Below are 16,955 nucleotides of genomic sequence, written 5' to 3'. Positions count from 1 at the left end.
CATCAGGACGGACAACAAATCGAAACAGCTGTCGCTGTTAAGATAGGAAGGAGTTACTTTGAGGCAAAAACCACGAATCTTTCCAAAATGGTCAAAACGTAGATTTCTTTAAATACATATAAAGAAAAACCTTGCCTAAATGAAAAAAATAATGTTTTTAAAGTAAAAACGTTAGAGTGTAAGCGGGAACCGTTGCTGTAATATAAAGATAGAAAGCTCTGCAAATTTCTTTTTATGGAAAATTCAAAAAGCTGTCAGAATGCCAGAAATGTTTGAAGCTTGTGTAATATCTCTACATATAATAAAATTGTAACAGGTTGATGTCTGCACATTGAAGATATTCAAGAAAAACTGAGAGCAGAGGTCGTTATTGGACCAACGGAACCCAAATCAACAATTTTTAGAATTTTTGTCTGTCTGTCCGTCTGTCTGTCCGTCTGTGTGTCTGTCTGTCTGTATGATTGTCCGGGCATCACGTACAAACTGCCTGGTTAGAACTGCATGAAACTTCACCATTCTATCACATGACGTCTAACTTAAAACTTAGTATAACCTTCATTTGGATATCTCAGCCAGTTCCCGAGTTATTGCCCAAAATGTGGACCCAGAGTGACCAAAAATGTTGTTTTTTAGCATTATGCCCACCACACACAAAAACTACTCCATTGAATTGAATGAAACGTCTATCCTAAAATTTAAGACATCCTTCATCAGGATATCTTATCCGGTTCCACAGTTATTGACACAAATGTGACCCAAAAATTAGTTTTTCCAACATGGGTGTCAAACGAAAGGTAGAAATGAGTACTACATTGTGATGTGAGATCTATTTCAATATCTCAAATTATTGCGGAAATTAAAATTCGTTTATAAAATATGCCTATCAAACGCACGGTACTGGGACTGGTATTAGGACTAGGACTGGGACTGAGACTGAGACTCGGAGTGGGACTGGGACTGAGACTCGGAATGGGACTGGAACAAAATACATACCACCCTCTGGGACTGGCAATAAGATATGAAGAAGAATGAGAAAAACTTGAGAGAAGAGAAGAGAGAGAAGGAGACTGAGAAAGATGGAGAATGAGAGGAAGATGGGGATAGATGCAGCGAAAAATACGGAGGGAGGTGTGAATACAACGATTAGGAAAAAGTAGAGGGGCGAGAACAGAGTTAGACGAAAAAAGCTTATTAAAACGTATGCAGATAGACCAAATTTAGGGCAGAACAACGTCTGCCGGGTCTGGTAGTATGAAAATAAAACTCGCTTCTCGCTTATAATAATAGTGACGAGCACTCTGCCAACAGCCTAAGGTTTATTTGTACCATCATCGTCAGGATAAAAGGCGAGTGTGTCTGCAAATGCTGTCAGTGACGAAAAGCGTAAAGGTAATTTTTTAGCAGACCTAGAAAGCTGCGAATAACACGCGTGTTTGCCACATTTGTCCTTATTGAAAAAAGTTTTTCAAAATGTTTCATGTCGTTTTGCCCGGGACTTTATTCCAACAATTTCATGTTGAATATCGTCTACTAGTTTTAATAATTAACTGTATTTGATACCCATAAACTGGCAAATATTGTCCTTAAGCGATTCTCTTTTTCATAAAAAAGAAACAGTGATAACAAGTAAGGAAGTCTAAGTTCGGATGAAACCGAACATTACATACCTAGCTGTACATTTTAAATGCTGTTGTTGTTTCTTTTATATGCATAATAGTGTTCCAAGGCTGCGCAATAATACATATATATATATATGGTTCTATTCTGAACTAATTTTTCTTCGAGTTATGGCTCCCGAAACATAGAAAATTGCTCAGTAATTAAAGGAGCGGTGCCACGCCCATTTTTTAAATTTGAAGTTTTTCCTATTTATTGTTATAAATCCACTTGGGAAATGAAATATCATTGATATAAAGCTCTTTTTTGCAAATATATAGCTTATTTTATTCGTTCACGACCCTTTTAAAATTCTTTTATTTAAAAGTGGGCGTGGCCTTAACCAATTTCCTTAATTTTTCTTCAAAGCATTCCTTATAGTAAAGGCAACCTCTCTGCCGAATTTTGTTACGACAGGATTAACGATTTTTGATTTATGATTAATAATATTTGTAAAATTGATTTTATCAAAAGTGGCCGGCGCCACGCCTATTTAAAACGAAATTTTCAAATTTTTATCAAGAGTCTCAATATCAGTCCACACGTCAAATTTCAAGGTTCTAGGTGTATTATTTACTAAATAATCAGGTTTTTTTGTGTTTTCCAAAATGTTATATATATTAAAAGTGGGCGTGGTTATTATCCGATTTCGCTTATTTTCAACACCAATCTATTCTGGGTACAGATAAGCTCGTGTACCAAATTGGGTGAAGATATCTCAATATTTACTCAAGTTATCGTTTTAATGGGCAGAAGGACGGACGGACGGACATTTTTTTTCGATACTGATGATTTTGATATATACCTATCTCCTATATCTATCTCGATTCCCTTATACCTGTAGAAACAACCGTTATCCAATCAAAGTTATGATACCCTGTGTACAAGTACAAGTATAAAAAATATCACAGATTGGGTAGGAAAATTTTTCAAAAATCTTCATCTTCTTTTCGTAGAAATGCTTGTTGTTGTTGTTGTTGTTGCAGCAACAAGCATCCAATAGATGAAACTACTCATAAATTGTCATCATTATCCTCTGACGGAAGTTCAAAGAAACTTGTAGGTTCAATAAGGGTGGACTACAGAGAAAGAAGTCTTATAAGCTTTGGTTCCACATTGCAATTGAAAAGATGGTAGGTGTCATGTGGTGGCACATTACAAGCAGGAAATACATTGTGTGTTTGACGCAAATCTTCGTGGGGCGGTTGCTTTCCTCTACTGTAACTTGGGTATTTGACTTTAAGAACGGAGTGCCCCGAGCAATTCCTGGCATCCATGGGAAGTGGGGCCTCTTCCCACGTTATCGTGCATTTAGAAAAATTGATCGGAAGATTTTTTCGATGATTTTACAGCTCTTGTTTTGAAGTCTTTCAACATTTTTTCCCCATTTCTATTATGTATAGGTAAGGTTTTAGGGTATTTAATTTTAAAAACGGGGTTCGCCGGGCAATTTCTGTCATCCATGGGAGGTGGGACCACTTCGTTCATATGTCTGTTGGTATGCCCGGTTATTCAGCGGAAACTGTTTGCTCAGCATTTCATTTCTCTCCCTTGTGGGGAGTAATCTAGCCCCACTGTGTAAATTATGTTCTGAGGACATAAGAAAACAACTTGTTACAGTTCTGAGAGCAGTGTTTGGATAGGATTGCGGTTTCTTCCAATGAGTAATGCTTAAACTCGGCGACCATATCGGGGACGCGTAGGATGCCAGCAGTCGGCCAATTGATTTGTAGGTGGTAATGAGCGCATCTATATCTTTACCTCAAGTGATGGCGGCGAGAGATTAGTGAATTTTACTTCGGCTCAGAATTATAGATACAAATACTGTTGTAGGCTTGCCAAAATGTAGATCCTGAACGAATGTCACACCCATTTCATGGACTCAGATTAGAGAAATTTTTATCCACACACGTATTAACTTATGTATATTCAAAAACCAAAATTATCTCCTTTGCGTACATTTTTTACACCTACAAATATGCTAACAAAACACATTTATCTATTAAGTCCATCTTCAATTAACTCTTTCGATCCGAAAGGGACCTATGTGTCCCAGTATATGTTTAAGGATGCCTAGCCTGGAAATTAAGTGACTAGTGGTATTACTTTCCCTTATTTGACATTGAATGGTAAACACGCGCTATTTAGTTAAAATAAGAACGCAAGTTTGGGCGCGAATTTTGTAAGTGTCGCCGTTTTACGAGTTTTCGTGGTTATTGAGTTCTAATATCAACCAAAAGTATTTTAATTCATTGAGCTAGTGTTTTCGTTATACACTGAGGTATGTAATTATCAGATTTTCTATTTATTTCAAAAACTATTAGCATTTTCATCTTACTGGGATGTATGTGTCCCATCAGTATTCATGATGGGCTCAAAGTGTCCCAGTCAGGAGTGAACATGCCCATTTCTTAGAAATACATATATAAGAGTGTGTTGATATTATTATTTGCTTCTGTATAGACTTACAGCCCTATTCTGTGCACTTGACAAATTCACCATCTTGCTTATTTGTCAAGTTTGACAATTTATCAAGTAATTGCTATTCTATATAAAAAATATAAAGCTTTTTCGTGACAAATTGTCAATAAGTCAAACGCTCCTGATAATTTAATTTATACGGATAAATTTAAATTAGAATTCTGTTATTGTGCGATCGAGAGAAAATGGAAGAACATTTATTACTTTTGCAATTATTGTGGGAGGTTCCATCTGAGGTTTTTGGGGGTAATTTCGGGATGGTGTTTGAGACTCCCTCGGGGTCCTCCCGGGGTCATTTAGGGGTCGTTCTGGGATCTTTTTGGGAACTCTCTGGGGGTCATTTGGGGGACATTCCGGGATGGTTTTGGGACTCCAATGGGTCCACCCGGGGTCATTTTGGGGACATTCTGGGATGGTTTTGGGGTACTCTCTCGGGGTTAATTTTGGGGCCATTGGGAGATGGTTTTGGGGACTCCCTCGGGGTAATTTGGGGGACATTCCGGGATGGTTTTGGGGACTCCCTCGGAGTCATTTGGGGGATATTCCGGGATGGTTTTGGGGACTGCCTGGGGGTTATTTGGTGGACATTCTGGGATGGTTTTGGGGCCTCCGTCGGGTCCTCCCGGGGTCATTAGGGGAACATTCTGGGATGGTTTTGGGGACTCCATCGGGTCCTCTCGGGGTAATTTTGGGGACAATCCGGAACGGTTTTGGGGACTCCCTCTGGGTAATTTGGGGTACATTCTGGGATGGTTTTGGGGACTGCCTGGGGGTTATTTGGTGGACATTCTGGGATGGTTTTGTGGCCTCCGTCGGGTCCTCCCGGGGTCATTAGGGAACATTCTGGGATGATTTTGGGGACTCCCTCGGGTCCTCCTGGGGTATTTTGGGGGTCATTGGGGAATGGTTGGGATGACCACTAAATGACGCCGGGACAACCCGATGGAGTCCCAAAAACCATCCCAGAATGTACCCCAAATTATCCCGAGGGAGTCCCCAAAACCAACCCGGAATGTCCCCCAAATTACCCCGAGGAAGTCCCCAAAACAATCCCAGAATGTCCCCCAAATGACCCCGGGAGTACCCGATGGAGTCCCCAAAACCCTCCAGGAATGGTATATGTAGAGCTATCTACTTGTAACAAAAATACTTGTTATATTTTAAATTTATTCTTATATTATTTATTTTTTATAATCAAAAAATGAAAATATTTTATATCATCAAAAATATTTTAAATTGGTTTACTTTATTTAGGTCACCACAGTATGGTAAAAAGCACAGGTCATAGAGCTTTTTAGAGTTGTCAAGTTATGCACAGAATAGAAATATTTGTCAACTTGATAAAAATCTTGATTACTTGTCAACTTATTGACTATTTGTCAAGTGCACAGAATCGGGCCGATAAAAGCCAAAAGAACTTGATTAAGATGAAACTGCTAATATGTAGTAGCGATAAACCTTCTGCATTCTGCGAAACTCCAAAGCAAAGTACAAAAATATGAAGGTTACATATTTGTAAGAGTTAAGCCGGGATTGTCCGTATTGCTTTAAATATATGAAAACATTTATTTGAAGCAATTTTTAATTTTATAATTTATTTAATAATTTGGGAAAAATTTAAACAACGTGACATCAGGACGGACAAAGCGACAGCCGTTTCGATTATACCTTGTAAATCTCTTCAAAGCCTTTTCTCCCGGGAGTGGGATTTGAACCCGAAACAGCTGTAGTCTTGTCCATCCTGATGTCACGTTGTTTAAATTTTTCCCAAATTATTAAATAAATAAATTAATTAATAAATATATATAGCTTTTATTTTTTCTATGTTAAATATACAAGCAACGTTGAGTTATAAAATAGAGCTCCAGATACCCGGATACCGAGCGGTTCTAGTAGCTCGATACACGTTCGGAACCAGTTTGCTGCTCAACTGTTTCTGAACAATTCGAACTGACAAATAATTTTTGCCAACAATTTTTTTTTTTTTTTGTTCAATGTAGCAAATTTATGCGTTAATAATAAAGATTTTAGTATAAATTAGTATACTACAAATATGCAATACGAAACAATATCGTCGATATATACATACATTAACCGTAAGGGCAATACTTTGGCCAACTTCTTAAGCGTTATTGCGTTAATCTCGAAACGGAAACTTTTTCCAATGCATGAAATCAGTGTTTTTCACATGCTAGATCGTTGGCATCTCTTTGGAGGGGAAACACCGTTAAGCATCGACGTTGTACGGCATCTTTAAAATCTATTCAGATTTACCAATTGTCGAACTATGTATATGTAAACTGGGTTGTTGTTGTTAGTGTTGTTGTAGCAGTGCTTCGCCCCACCTAACAGCTGCGACCGATAACAAATTGTCATCAATATCCTCTAGCGGGAGTCCAAGGAAACTTGCTGTTTCAACAGGGGTGGACCATAATGAAAGGGGAGTTAGAGGCGTTGGTTCCAAATTACAACTAAAGAGATGGTTGGTGTGATGTTGGGACACATTGCAAGCGGGGCATACATTTTGTATATCGGGGTTGATTCTGGATAGGTAAGAGTTTAACCTGTTACAGTACCCAGAACGAAGTTGAGCCAGAGTGTCTCGCGTTTCCCTGGGGAGTATGCGTTCCTCTTTCGCAAGTTTTGGGTACTGTTCTTTGAGTACTGGATTCACCGGGAAATTACTGCCATAAAGGTCCGACGCCTGTTTGTGGAGTTCACTGAGGACCTGCTTGTGTTTTTTTGCTTCATACGGCTGATTTCCCAGGTGCCGTATTTCCTCAACATGCCTACGAAGATGACTCCTTAAGCCCCTAGGCGGTGTTGGCTCATCAATCAGATGTCTGTTGGGATACCCAGGTTTCTGGGTATTCAACAGGAACTGTTTGATTAGCATCTCATTTCTCTTCCTGATGGGGAATATTCTCGCCTCATTATGTAGATGGTGTTCTGGGGACATAAGAAGACAGCCCGTGGCGGTTCTGAGAGCAGTATTTTAGCAGGCCTGTAGCTTCTTCCAGTGGGTAATTTTTTGGCTTGGCGACCATTTGGGGAACGCGTAGCATGCAATCGGCTTCACAATTGCTTTGTATGTGGTAATTAACGTTTCTTTGTCTTTCCCCCAAGTACTGCCAGCAAGGGAGCTGAGGATTTTATTACGGCTCTGGATTTTCGGTACAATTGCGGCTGCATGCTCACCAAAATGTAGATCCTGATCAAACGTCACACCCAAGATTTTGGGGTGTAGGACAGTCGGTAGCGTAGTGCCATCGACGTGGATGTTCAAAATGGTCCACATTTGGGACGTCCATGTTGTAAATAAGGTCGCGGAAGATTTAGTTGGTGATACGGCCAGGTTTCGCGGGGCGAAAAACTGGAGAGATCAGGGAGGTAGCCGTTTATTTTATTGCAGAGCTCATCGATCTTTGGGCCTGGGCCTGTGGCCATTATTGTGCAGTCATCGGCGTAGCAAACGATTGTGACTCCTTTCGGTGGTGAAGGTAGCTTAGATATGTAGAAATTAAACAAAAGTGGTGATAGGACACCACCCTGTGGCACCCCTTGTTTAATTCTCCTTGGTTTTGATGTTTCGTTTCTAAATTGCACCGATGCCTCCCGACCACCCAGATAATTTGCGGTCCACCTTTTAAGATATGGGGGAAGGGTAGACCCTTCCAGGTCTTGCAGTAACGAGCCATGGTTGACCGTATCAAAAGCTTTTGATAGGTCTTACGCAACGAGTACTGTTCTATGGTGGGGGTTTTGATTTAAACCACAATTTATCTGGGTGCTGATGGCATTTAGCGCGGTGGTGGTGCTATGGAGTTTTCTGAAGACATGCTGATGACAGGCTAGCTGCAAATTTGCTTTGAAGTAGGGGAGCAAAATGGCTTCAAGCGTCTTGGCTACTGGCGATAGGAGAGATATTGGGCGATATGACTCTCCTATTTTAGCTGGTTTCCCAGGCCTTAGTAGCGGGACCACCTTGGCCATTTTCCATTTTTCGGGTATGACAAAGGTGGAAAGAGACAGCCTGAAGACATGTGCTAAATATTTGAAACCCTCTTTCCCTAGGCTTTTAAGCATCAGCTATGCCGTCTGGGCCCACTGCTTTGGATGGTTTAGCATGACATATGGCATCCTCAAACTCTTTGGCGGTGATGGTAATTGGTGACGAGCTGAATGTATGTTTATGTGCGTGTCTGTTGGACCTCCGTCTATCTTTGTCGACCGTAGAATGCATTATAAATTGTCGGCAGAAAGCGCTCGCGCATTTTTTCGCATCCGACAGCACTTTATCGCCAAAGGCGATGGAAACATTGTCATTGTGCCTAGACGGATTCGAGAGGGACTTTACGGTGAACCAAAGTTTACCTACACCGGCAGAGAGGTTACAACCGCTTAGGTGCTCCTCCCATTTCGCCCGCTTGTGGTCATCCACGAGCAATCTGATGCGTTAGTTTATATCCCTTATTTGGGGGTCGCCGGGATCGAGCTGTCTTATAAGGTCACGTTCTATCGCTAAACTTGCAGCCTCCGCCGGAAAGTGCGGCCGAATTTCGGGAATTCTACCGGCGGGAATGAAGCACGCCGAGGCGGATTCAATGACCTTGCAGAAACACGCTCCCCTTGACGGGCATCAGTCGGGATAGGGAGGGCAGCATAGCGGTTGTCTGTAAAGGATTTGTATTCATCCCACTTTCCTTTTATAAAGTTTATGAAAATGCGTTTTTCTGTGACGATGAAGTCGGCGGTACGCTCCAGCGAAATAAGTATAGGCAGGTGGTCGGATGCCAATGTTACCATCGGCAGCCAGTTGACGCAGTTTACGAGTTCTACGCTCACGATTGATATATCCGGCGAACTGTGACAGCTTCCTACCATACGTATGGGGGCGTCTCCGTTTATTGTGCAGAACGTCGTTTCTTCTATTTGATCCTCCAGCATCTCACCCCTACTGTCCGCCCGCAAGTTTGAATGCCATAGATCGTTATGGGCATTGAAATCGCCTAAAATAATGCGATTGTAGCCAGTGAGTAAGGCGCTGATATTAGGGCGGTATCCACTGGAGCAACAGGTGACAAGAGGGATGTAGATGTTGATGATTTCTAGGTTTGCATCGGCTGACAGGCAGAGAAGTCTTGACGTTCTAAGACACTCTCCCTGCGGCCGATGTCACGATCAAATGTATGTTATTGCACAGAATGATGTATGATAAACGCGAGGCCGCCTCCATTTCCGCTCTCGCGATCTTTACTGTGGACGTTATACCCAGAACAGGTCTGCAGAGCAGATCTTGCTGTGAGTTTAGTCTCTTGAATCGCAGCAATGCGGATGTTATGCCGCTTCATGAAATCGACTATCTCTGTGATCTTCCTAGTTAATTCATTAGAGTTTAACTGCAGAATTCTGAAGTGCATGGTGGAGACGTTGTCACTCTGGGAGTAAGTGACGGGTGACTACGCCTGCGTTGTGGAAGGCTAGGACGCAACTGCTGTTGTAGCCCTGGGACTGGACTTCTTTGGGTAAGAATTTGGGTACCCGGTGTATTTGGGTATGTGGCCTGGCAACATGGCGCAATGAAACCCGTCGGGGGGTTGCCGTCGCGGAGACCAGTACATCTAGGAAAGTGGCACCGCCCATGGCAGGAACTGCATTGGGCGGATGTCGCAAACATATATATTATGTGCTGGCAAACGGTGCAAAAGGAGATAGGGACTAAGAGTCTGTTTCCCTGGCCTATAAAATTGCTGCCGGAAAAGAGGGATGAGAAGACGGGGGCAGGGGCTGATGCTCGGTATTGCTCCCGACTCTACTACGGAGATTGTAGGTATGAGTGGGAGCAGCCGTATGTTTTGGTGGCGCCGTGGGGAGCGAGCAGAAGCGGGTGCTTGTTGTGGCTTGCAGGGCAGCGGGGCTGCTGGACGGTGGGGGGGGGGGGGGGGGGGGGGGTGCTAAGGCGTAGACTACGGGACGCCCGAGGGCGTGAACTGCAAGGAGCCACAAAAGATTTATAGAAGTTACGTGGACGTCTGGTTTTGGGATCTAGCCCAGAACAACCTGTCCGATGCAACCATCCCTTACACGAGACACACTGCCAAGAGTATGACCGTCCTTAAAAGATTTTTTTCTTAAATGGGGTTACACTGAAATGACAGTCCTTGGTCGGGAAAAATATCGAGTCGCTCCGGTAAATAGAACCGACTGCCTTGGAAACCGACTGCTTTTTTATACTGTATTGCTTCTCTTTTATTCTATACCAAAATTATTCATTGAATTTGAAATAAAGTTAATTTTCTTATAAAAACCAAACGCCATTATATTTCAGATAAGGGGTCATAAAATACTAATCGGGAAAAATAAGTTCCATACAAAAATACAAACGGAACGTGTATTTCCCAGCCCCTCCCACCGCCTCCTTTTAACCGAATTTCATTTAGATGTGATAAAATGCTTTTACTTTGCCCATTGTACCGATTGAACACCTTTAACAAGTTCTGTTTACATCAGAGGCTTTTCGGATCGAAAGGGTTAAATAATAATACGATGTTTCTATTAAGTAATTGGTTCTAAATTATTTATAAGCTCTTGATAAACATATTTCCTCCCATAGTTACTAATCTCTTATTTCTTCTCTTTTTTGTCAAAGGAAATGTCCGAAGATGCAATGAAATTTAGCACAAATGTTATTGTTAAAGTTGACAATGGTAGCATTAATGAGCGACCGAAAGTTTTCACTGAAAACGAAGCTGAAGCAACTTCATTGATGAATAAGAATAATGAGACAAGTATTTAGACAAACTTCCTTGGAATGCAGAATACAAGACGATAAGTAATACTGGGCATATCTAACACAAACTTGTTATACAGTAAATAGCAAGGATTAAGGAAGGACGAATGGAGTTGAACAAACAGTTTGTCATCCTACTTAAATAACTGCAAAAGATAGTCCAAAAGCGTATTCATGCGCACATTTAAATACTTAGAGGTCTATTTATATTAACAAAAGGAAAAACCAGAAATTATCTTTCCTTTGTATATAAGTATATATTTATTTATGTGATAGGCTTAGCGTGGTTTGAACAAAAACAAACAAAGCAAGCCATAAATATAAGTAACAAAAGCGATGATCATTAATATAGAAAACATTTACATACTTTTAGGGTCAAGTTAGGTTGTGGGTACCAGGGAGCTGCAATTATTCATCTTTTAAGGTTATTAATGGACTAACCAAAAAATGAGTATTTGTGCGTATGCAAACAAAGAATATCAAGTACTTATATCCACTAACACACATTTACATAGCCATGCTTCGTAAAATGAATAACCGCTCATAAGCCACGAAGCAGTTCAGTTTGAGTTTCAGTTTCACTTATTGATCAGGAAAGTCAACTGTGTTATACGAAAACACTAATTGGAATAAGTAAGACTAACAGTGCAATAAAATTAATAAAGTACACGAAACTAAACTGAATACAGCGCCAAAGTAAAACCGATGATAAACGAAGTATACAGTGTATTACACACGAAAACAAAGTGCTACTGATTTAAAGCGACTATGACATCAGTTTATACTCAACAATGTCATATATGTATGAGACATATGTGTTACGGGGCACTCGTATGTATTTTCTATTTTATGTGCTAATCACTGATAGTATTTGTCTGTACTTGACGAAGTACACATTTAGATACAATTTTTTGGCTCATGACTAAGTGCATTAATTTTATTAGTACTCAAAACAGATCTCTGGTGGGTACCCAGATTTTATTGGTTCTAACAGCACGTGCAATTTCAATTATATAATAGAATACATTGCTTGGTTTCCTCCAAAAGCGGTACCGTTATGTCACGTCAGCTAAGGAGCTGCCAGTATACTCACCGTTTATAGCAGCAACGCTTTGGTGGAAACTACGAACAGTTACGGCAGATGTGTTGCAAAATTAAATTTTACACTTCTAAATGTTTTTGTAGTTTTTTTTTTATACTTTTTTTTTAATAAACTCACAAGAAAAAATTTCAATTTCAATTCATGTTTATTTTATAAATAATTTGAAATATTTGACAAAATGTTCACCGCTTTGACAATAGCGGTGGGAAAAAACGGTGCTGAACGAGTTTCTACCATCATGACAGCCGTAATGTTTTGTGCCCTGCCGCTATATTACGTTACTGTGAACTTCACCGTCTTCTTAGTTTCCACATAACTACTTTTACATTGCAATATTTTTGACAACGCACTCTACCGCTATGTAACGGCCGCTATATAGCGGCACCGCTTTCGAAGAAACCAAGCCTTAAGGCTTAGATGCGTGTGCATTAGACTGGGTCGAATTATTAACCGATATCTTTTACCGATTTCTTTTATGGAAAATTAGAAGAATTTTGGTCGAAAAATCGACTTTATTTTCGCAGGCTCGAAAATTGTTTTTTTGGGTATGCGTAGTGGAACTTGTTTGTCCTGAGCCCAAATCCTATCGAAAAATCGATGGCCGATATCGGTTAATTTTCGTCCATACAAATCGACCCAACCCAGTGTGCACACTTTTAGGCGTGTGAATACTTTCAGGGTAAACTGTGATTTTTTAATGTTTGTTGGATTTCATCAAATGCTAATAAACTCTTACTTTGTATTATTTGGGTTGGTTATACACGCAGAATGCAGGGTGAGAGGTATTACACAGTCGGATAATGTGCGGGGTGCAGCTTAAGACAATTAAAGCTATTAATTTTTAAAAAATTTTTTTTTTTTATTAATTTGTCTAGAACCAAAAATTAATTTGTTATGAGCTTTTTTAAATTATTTTAGGCTAGTTAGGTTAATTTTAAAAACCATTTACATATACATTTTTTTTAAGTTGTTGTTTACTCGACTTTATTATTTTAATTTATCCAGATTATTTCTAAATTTGTTAAGAAATTTTATCATTTTGTTAAATTTTCTTATAAAGTAAAATTTTCTGTATTAAATTATTTTTTTAATAATTTTTTTTTTAATTAAAGTTTTTTTTAAGTGTTTTTTTTTTTAACTTTTTTAAACTATTTTTATTTCTGTATTAACTCAATTCAATTTTCAATTATCATCCAATTGAATTAAACGACTGACGTACTTACATATATAGGAACTTATATATATACGGAACCGAGTACTTTTTTAAAACCGGGTCCTTTTTATTAACCGGGTACTCTATCAGAACTGGATATTTTTTTGGATGCGTATACTTTTTTAAAGCCCGGCATTTTTTTTAGAACCTGGTGCATCTTCCGGATTGAGTACCTTTTCGGGCCTGGACCCATTTTGGAGCCGGCTACTTTTGCAGATCGGGTTACTTTTCAATAACTGGGTCCTTTTTCACAACACTTTTTCGGATCCGCGTACATTTGAAAAGGGGTTATTTTTTGTAAACTCCATATGAACGTACTTAAAGTGGTGGAATATCTGGTGGTGTCTGGCTACCCACAACAAGAGTAACTTTGCATAGCGCTAGGTGTCCTAGTTCAAAAGTAAGTATTAAAGAGTGTAACATGGGGGTAACATTTTGTCCAAAAAAGAAAATGCCATAACAATAATAAAACCTTAGCTCTTGGTCCAAAGGAGAGTTATATACACAAAAACATACATATGTATGTACCTATGAAGCTAATAAAATCGTCTTAAAAAAAGATTTGTATGTACAACAATGAACAGAGAATTATCAGTAAACGGTTTTTTATCAAATTTCGCCAGATAAATTCTTTTTTTATTTTCGAGAACTCAGAGAACTTCAAATAAAAAGTTATGGAACGATTTTTTCGCTATCAACGAAATTGAATGCAACAATAAAAGTTGCGTATACGCCATGGTTTCCACGCGCTAAGCAAACTTTCAAATTCTCAATAGAGAAAGAAGTATTGTAACAAAACGAAAATAATTGAATTGTAATTTATTGTATAAGCGAAAATAAAATCAACGAAATTTATATTTTAGTACCATTTAAGCCATAAACCCAATGTATATATATATAGCATTTACGTATGTACATTAGAGTGACACTAATTTTCCAATGCGTTCCGATTCTCGATCTAACCCGCCTCAAATATTAAAATAGCCTAAAATCAGCATCTGCAACATTTTCGGCCAATCAAAAAAGATTTAGAGATTGCGCAAGCAGCTTGTAATCGTAAAAAGGGCGAATTATATATTACATTAGTCCAATCCAATTCAGTTATTGTGGGTAGAATTGTGTCTCACTTGTTATCAATAACCTCGACAGGTTTATTTAAAATTACAAAAATTGGTCAAGTAATAAAAAAATATATTAAATAGAAGGGCTGCCAAGATTTCAATTTCGGACAAAATTTTAAGTTTTTATTAGGAATTTTTAGACATTTTTCTAATACACAGGTTTTTAGCTCACTCAATTTGTTTTTAACGACGTGAAAGTTTCAAAACGCTATCCACTTCTGTTTAATTTTGAGAATTTTTTTCATGACGGCCGTTGGTCATTTTGTCCCACACAATGAAATACACTCGGAGCGCTTGTCAAACTCTGCTGAGGGGCTACCCCGCTTAGACAAATTTTATTCCAATTGAAAAAACACGTTTCTAAAATTTTGATGTTGGTTTTCCCGGGGCCGTTATCCTGGATCTTTGGTGGGGATGGTGGAGCACGCTACCATCACACCACGGCGGCCGCCAACTAAGCTTGCTGTCATCTAAAAAACATAAGAATACAAGACAGGAAATTCCTTTTAGGGTAATTGTTTCTAGGGTAAAGGAATATGAACACTTGGAATTTTTAAATTCGTCTCTTTTCAGGAATTCAAGTTCCTTGCGCAACCTCTAAATCTTTATACATTGGAATACGATTTTGTATAACTATATTCGTATATATTCGTTTTTGAGCAACTCGCATATTTCTAGTGAATGAGATTGTAAATCCAAACACTTTTCTGCTCCATACAACGAAGGGCCACCCTAATGTACATATGTATTTATATATAATATATAATCATTTGAATTAAGCAAATTTTGTACATTTTCCATGTAAAGAAAGTCTTTCTTATACATTTATGTACTTCTAAGTGTATGTAAAGCATTTCAATGTAAAACGATCTCCTTAAATTTAAAATTTTTATTTGGAAAGTAGTTAAAGTAAGTTTAATTAAGTGCTGAATGTATTTTAAGTCGGATTGATTTTAACAGATATTAGTACTTAAAATTGTAATATAAATAAGTACTTAAAAGCGATTGCAAGCGTTTATGTTTAAGTATTAACTAATTATACTCAGCTGAACAGAGCTCACAGAGTATATTTATTCGGTTCGCATAACGGTACCCCCTAACGGCATAAACTAATAGAGATATATATAGACTTCTATATATCAAAATGTTCTGCGCGAACAAAGAAATTCATTTAGCCATGTCCGTCCGTCCGCCCGTCTGTCCGTAAACAGGATAACTTGAGTAAATTTTGAGGTATCTTAATGAAATTTGGTATGTAAGTTCCTGGGCACTCATCCCAGATCGCTATTAAAAATGAATGAAATCGGACTATAACCACGCCCACTTTTTCGATATCGAAATTTTCGAAAACCCGAAAAAGCACGATAATTCATTACCAAAGACGTATAAAGCGATGAAACTTGGTAGGTGGTTTAACTTTATGACGCAGAATAGAAATTTTTTAAATTTTGGACAGTGGGCGAAGCAACGCTTACTTTTAAAAGAAGGTAGTTTACAAGTTTTGCAAGCTGTAATTTGGCGCTGATTGAAGATATCATGATACGATACTCCTATTAGGCGCTCTTCTTAAAAAATGTTTACAAAAGTTTAATATCTTTATAGTACATAAGTAAATTATTTCAACATTCAACTCCAACATTTGTCTCCAAAGCTCGCAGCTGAGTATGTAATGTTCGGTTACACCCGAACTTAGCCTTCCTTACTGGTTTTTTCTATATTTATGTATGTAAATATGAATGTTTACTTGAGTGCAACGATTTTGAAATTTAAATTTGCAGTATTTTTTTAGGAAAAGACTTATAACTGAAATATAAAAAATGTTGAGGTGCAACTGTCCATTTTTTAATTAAAACACCTTTATACAGAATGTATGTATGTAAATATGTTTTAATCTAGCACTTATGCTAATAGAAATGTTATTTATCAAGACAAGTATTGAAATTTTAGTAAAAAAAAAATTTTATTTGAAATAAATAAAATTCCATTAAAACAAAAAAAATTACTGTGATTAACACATACAGAGTTTTGAATTGCAAGCAGTGGTCACCAAAATGTAAATTGTGGCTGTGTTGATAAGAGTAAACTCAGCATAGCGGTAGTGGTTTAGTTGTTGATTAACGAGCAGCGTGTACACGCATATTTGTTAAAACTTAAAAAAAAAATTTGTAAATATGTTATAAATATAAATATGTATTGCGTACGATAGCTGAGACGAACGAAACGTCTTGGAGCGGTTTCGTCTAGCAATGCTATTTTCTAAGCGACAGCCTTTATTTTCTTAAGTTGGGTCAAAGAGAAAGGCGAAATAAATTGTGAAAGGATACGCTGTCATCATTAAACACAATGTAAAAACAAGGGTATATCTTCTCTGAGTCGAAACGAACGTTCGTTAAGCAATAAAGAATGAGGCCCTTAATATATTGCTAACATTAAACTTAAAAAACGTTCTGCGCATGAGCGTGGTCATCAAACGAGCTTGCTTGTTTGTAGACGGAATATAGTTTATTTTCATTCGTCACGATCAGGGGTGGGCGTGAGCTTAGCACCTCCTAAGCTACAATATACGTATACGATGAGCGAAAGCACGACGAA

The 16,955-nt window shown here is 38.4% G+C and overlaps 1 protein-coding gene across 3 annotated transcripts in view; it reads left to right on the top strand.

Annotated features, from left to right (window-relative positions):
• Positions 1-16,419, top strand: part of CapaR (Capability receptor) — a 526,950-nt gene extending 510,531 nt beyond the window's left edge. For all 3 annotated transcript variants that reach the window (XM_067787359.1, XM_067787360.1, XM_067787358.1), the window contains one exon: positions 10,787-16,419. In XM_067787359.1, the coding sequence (XP_067643460.1) occupies positions 10,787-10,933 (147 nt within the window). In that variant the 3' untranslated portion in view covers positions 10,934-16,419. The remainder of the gene's footprint in view (positions 1-10,786) is intronic.
• Positions 16,420-16,955: the final 536 nt, after the last annotated feature.

The sequence above is a fragment of the Eurosta solidaginis genome, chromosome 5 (assembly GCF_040869045.1).
Source record: "Eurosta solidaginis isolate ZX-2024a chromosome 5, ASM4086904v1, whole genome shotgun sequence".
NCBI lineage: Eukaryota > Metazoa > Arthropoda > Insecta > Diptera > Tephritidae > Eurosta > Eurosta solidaginis.
The sequence above is the reverse complement of the archived record's forward strand: the minus strand, read 5'-3'. Positions and strand labels throughout refer to the sequence as shown.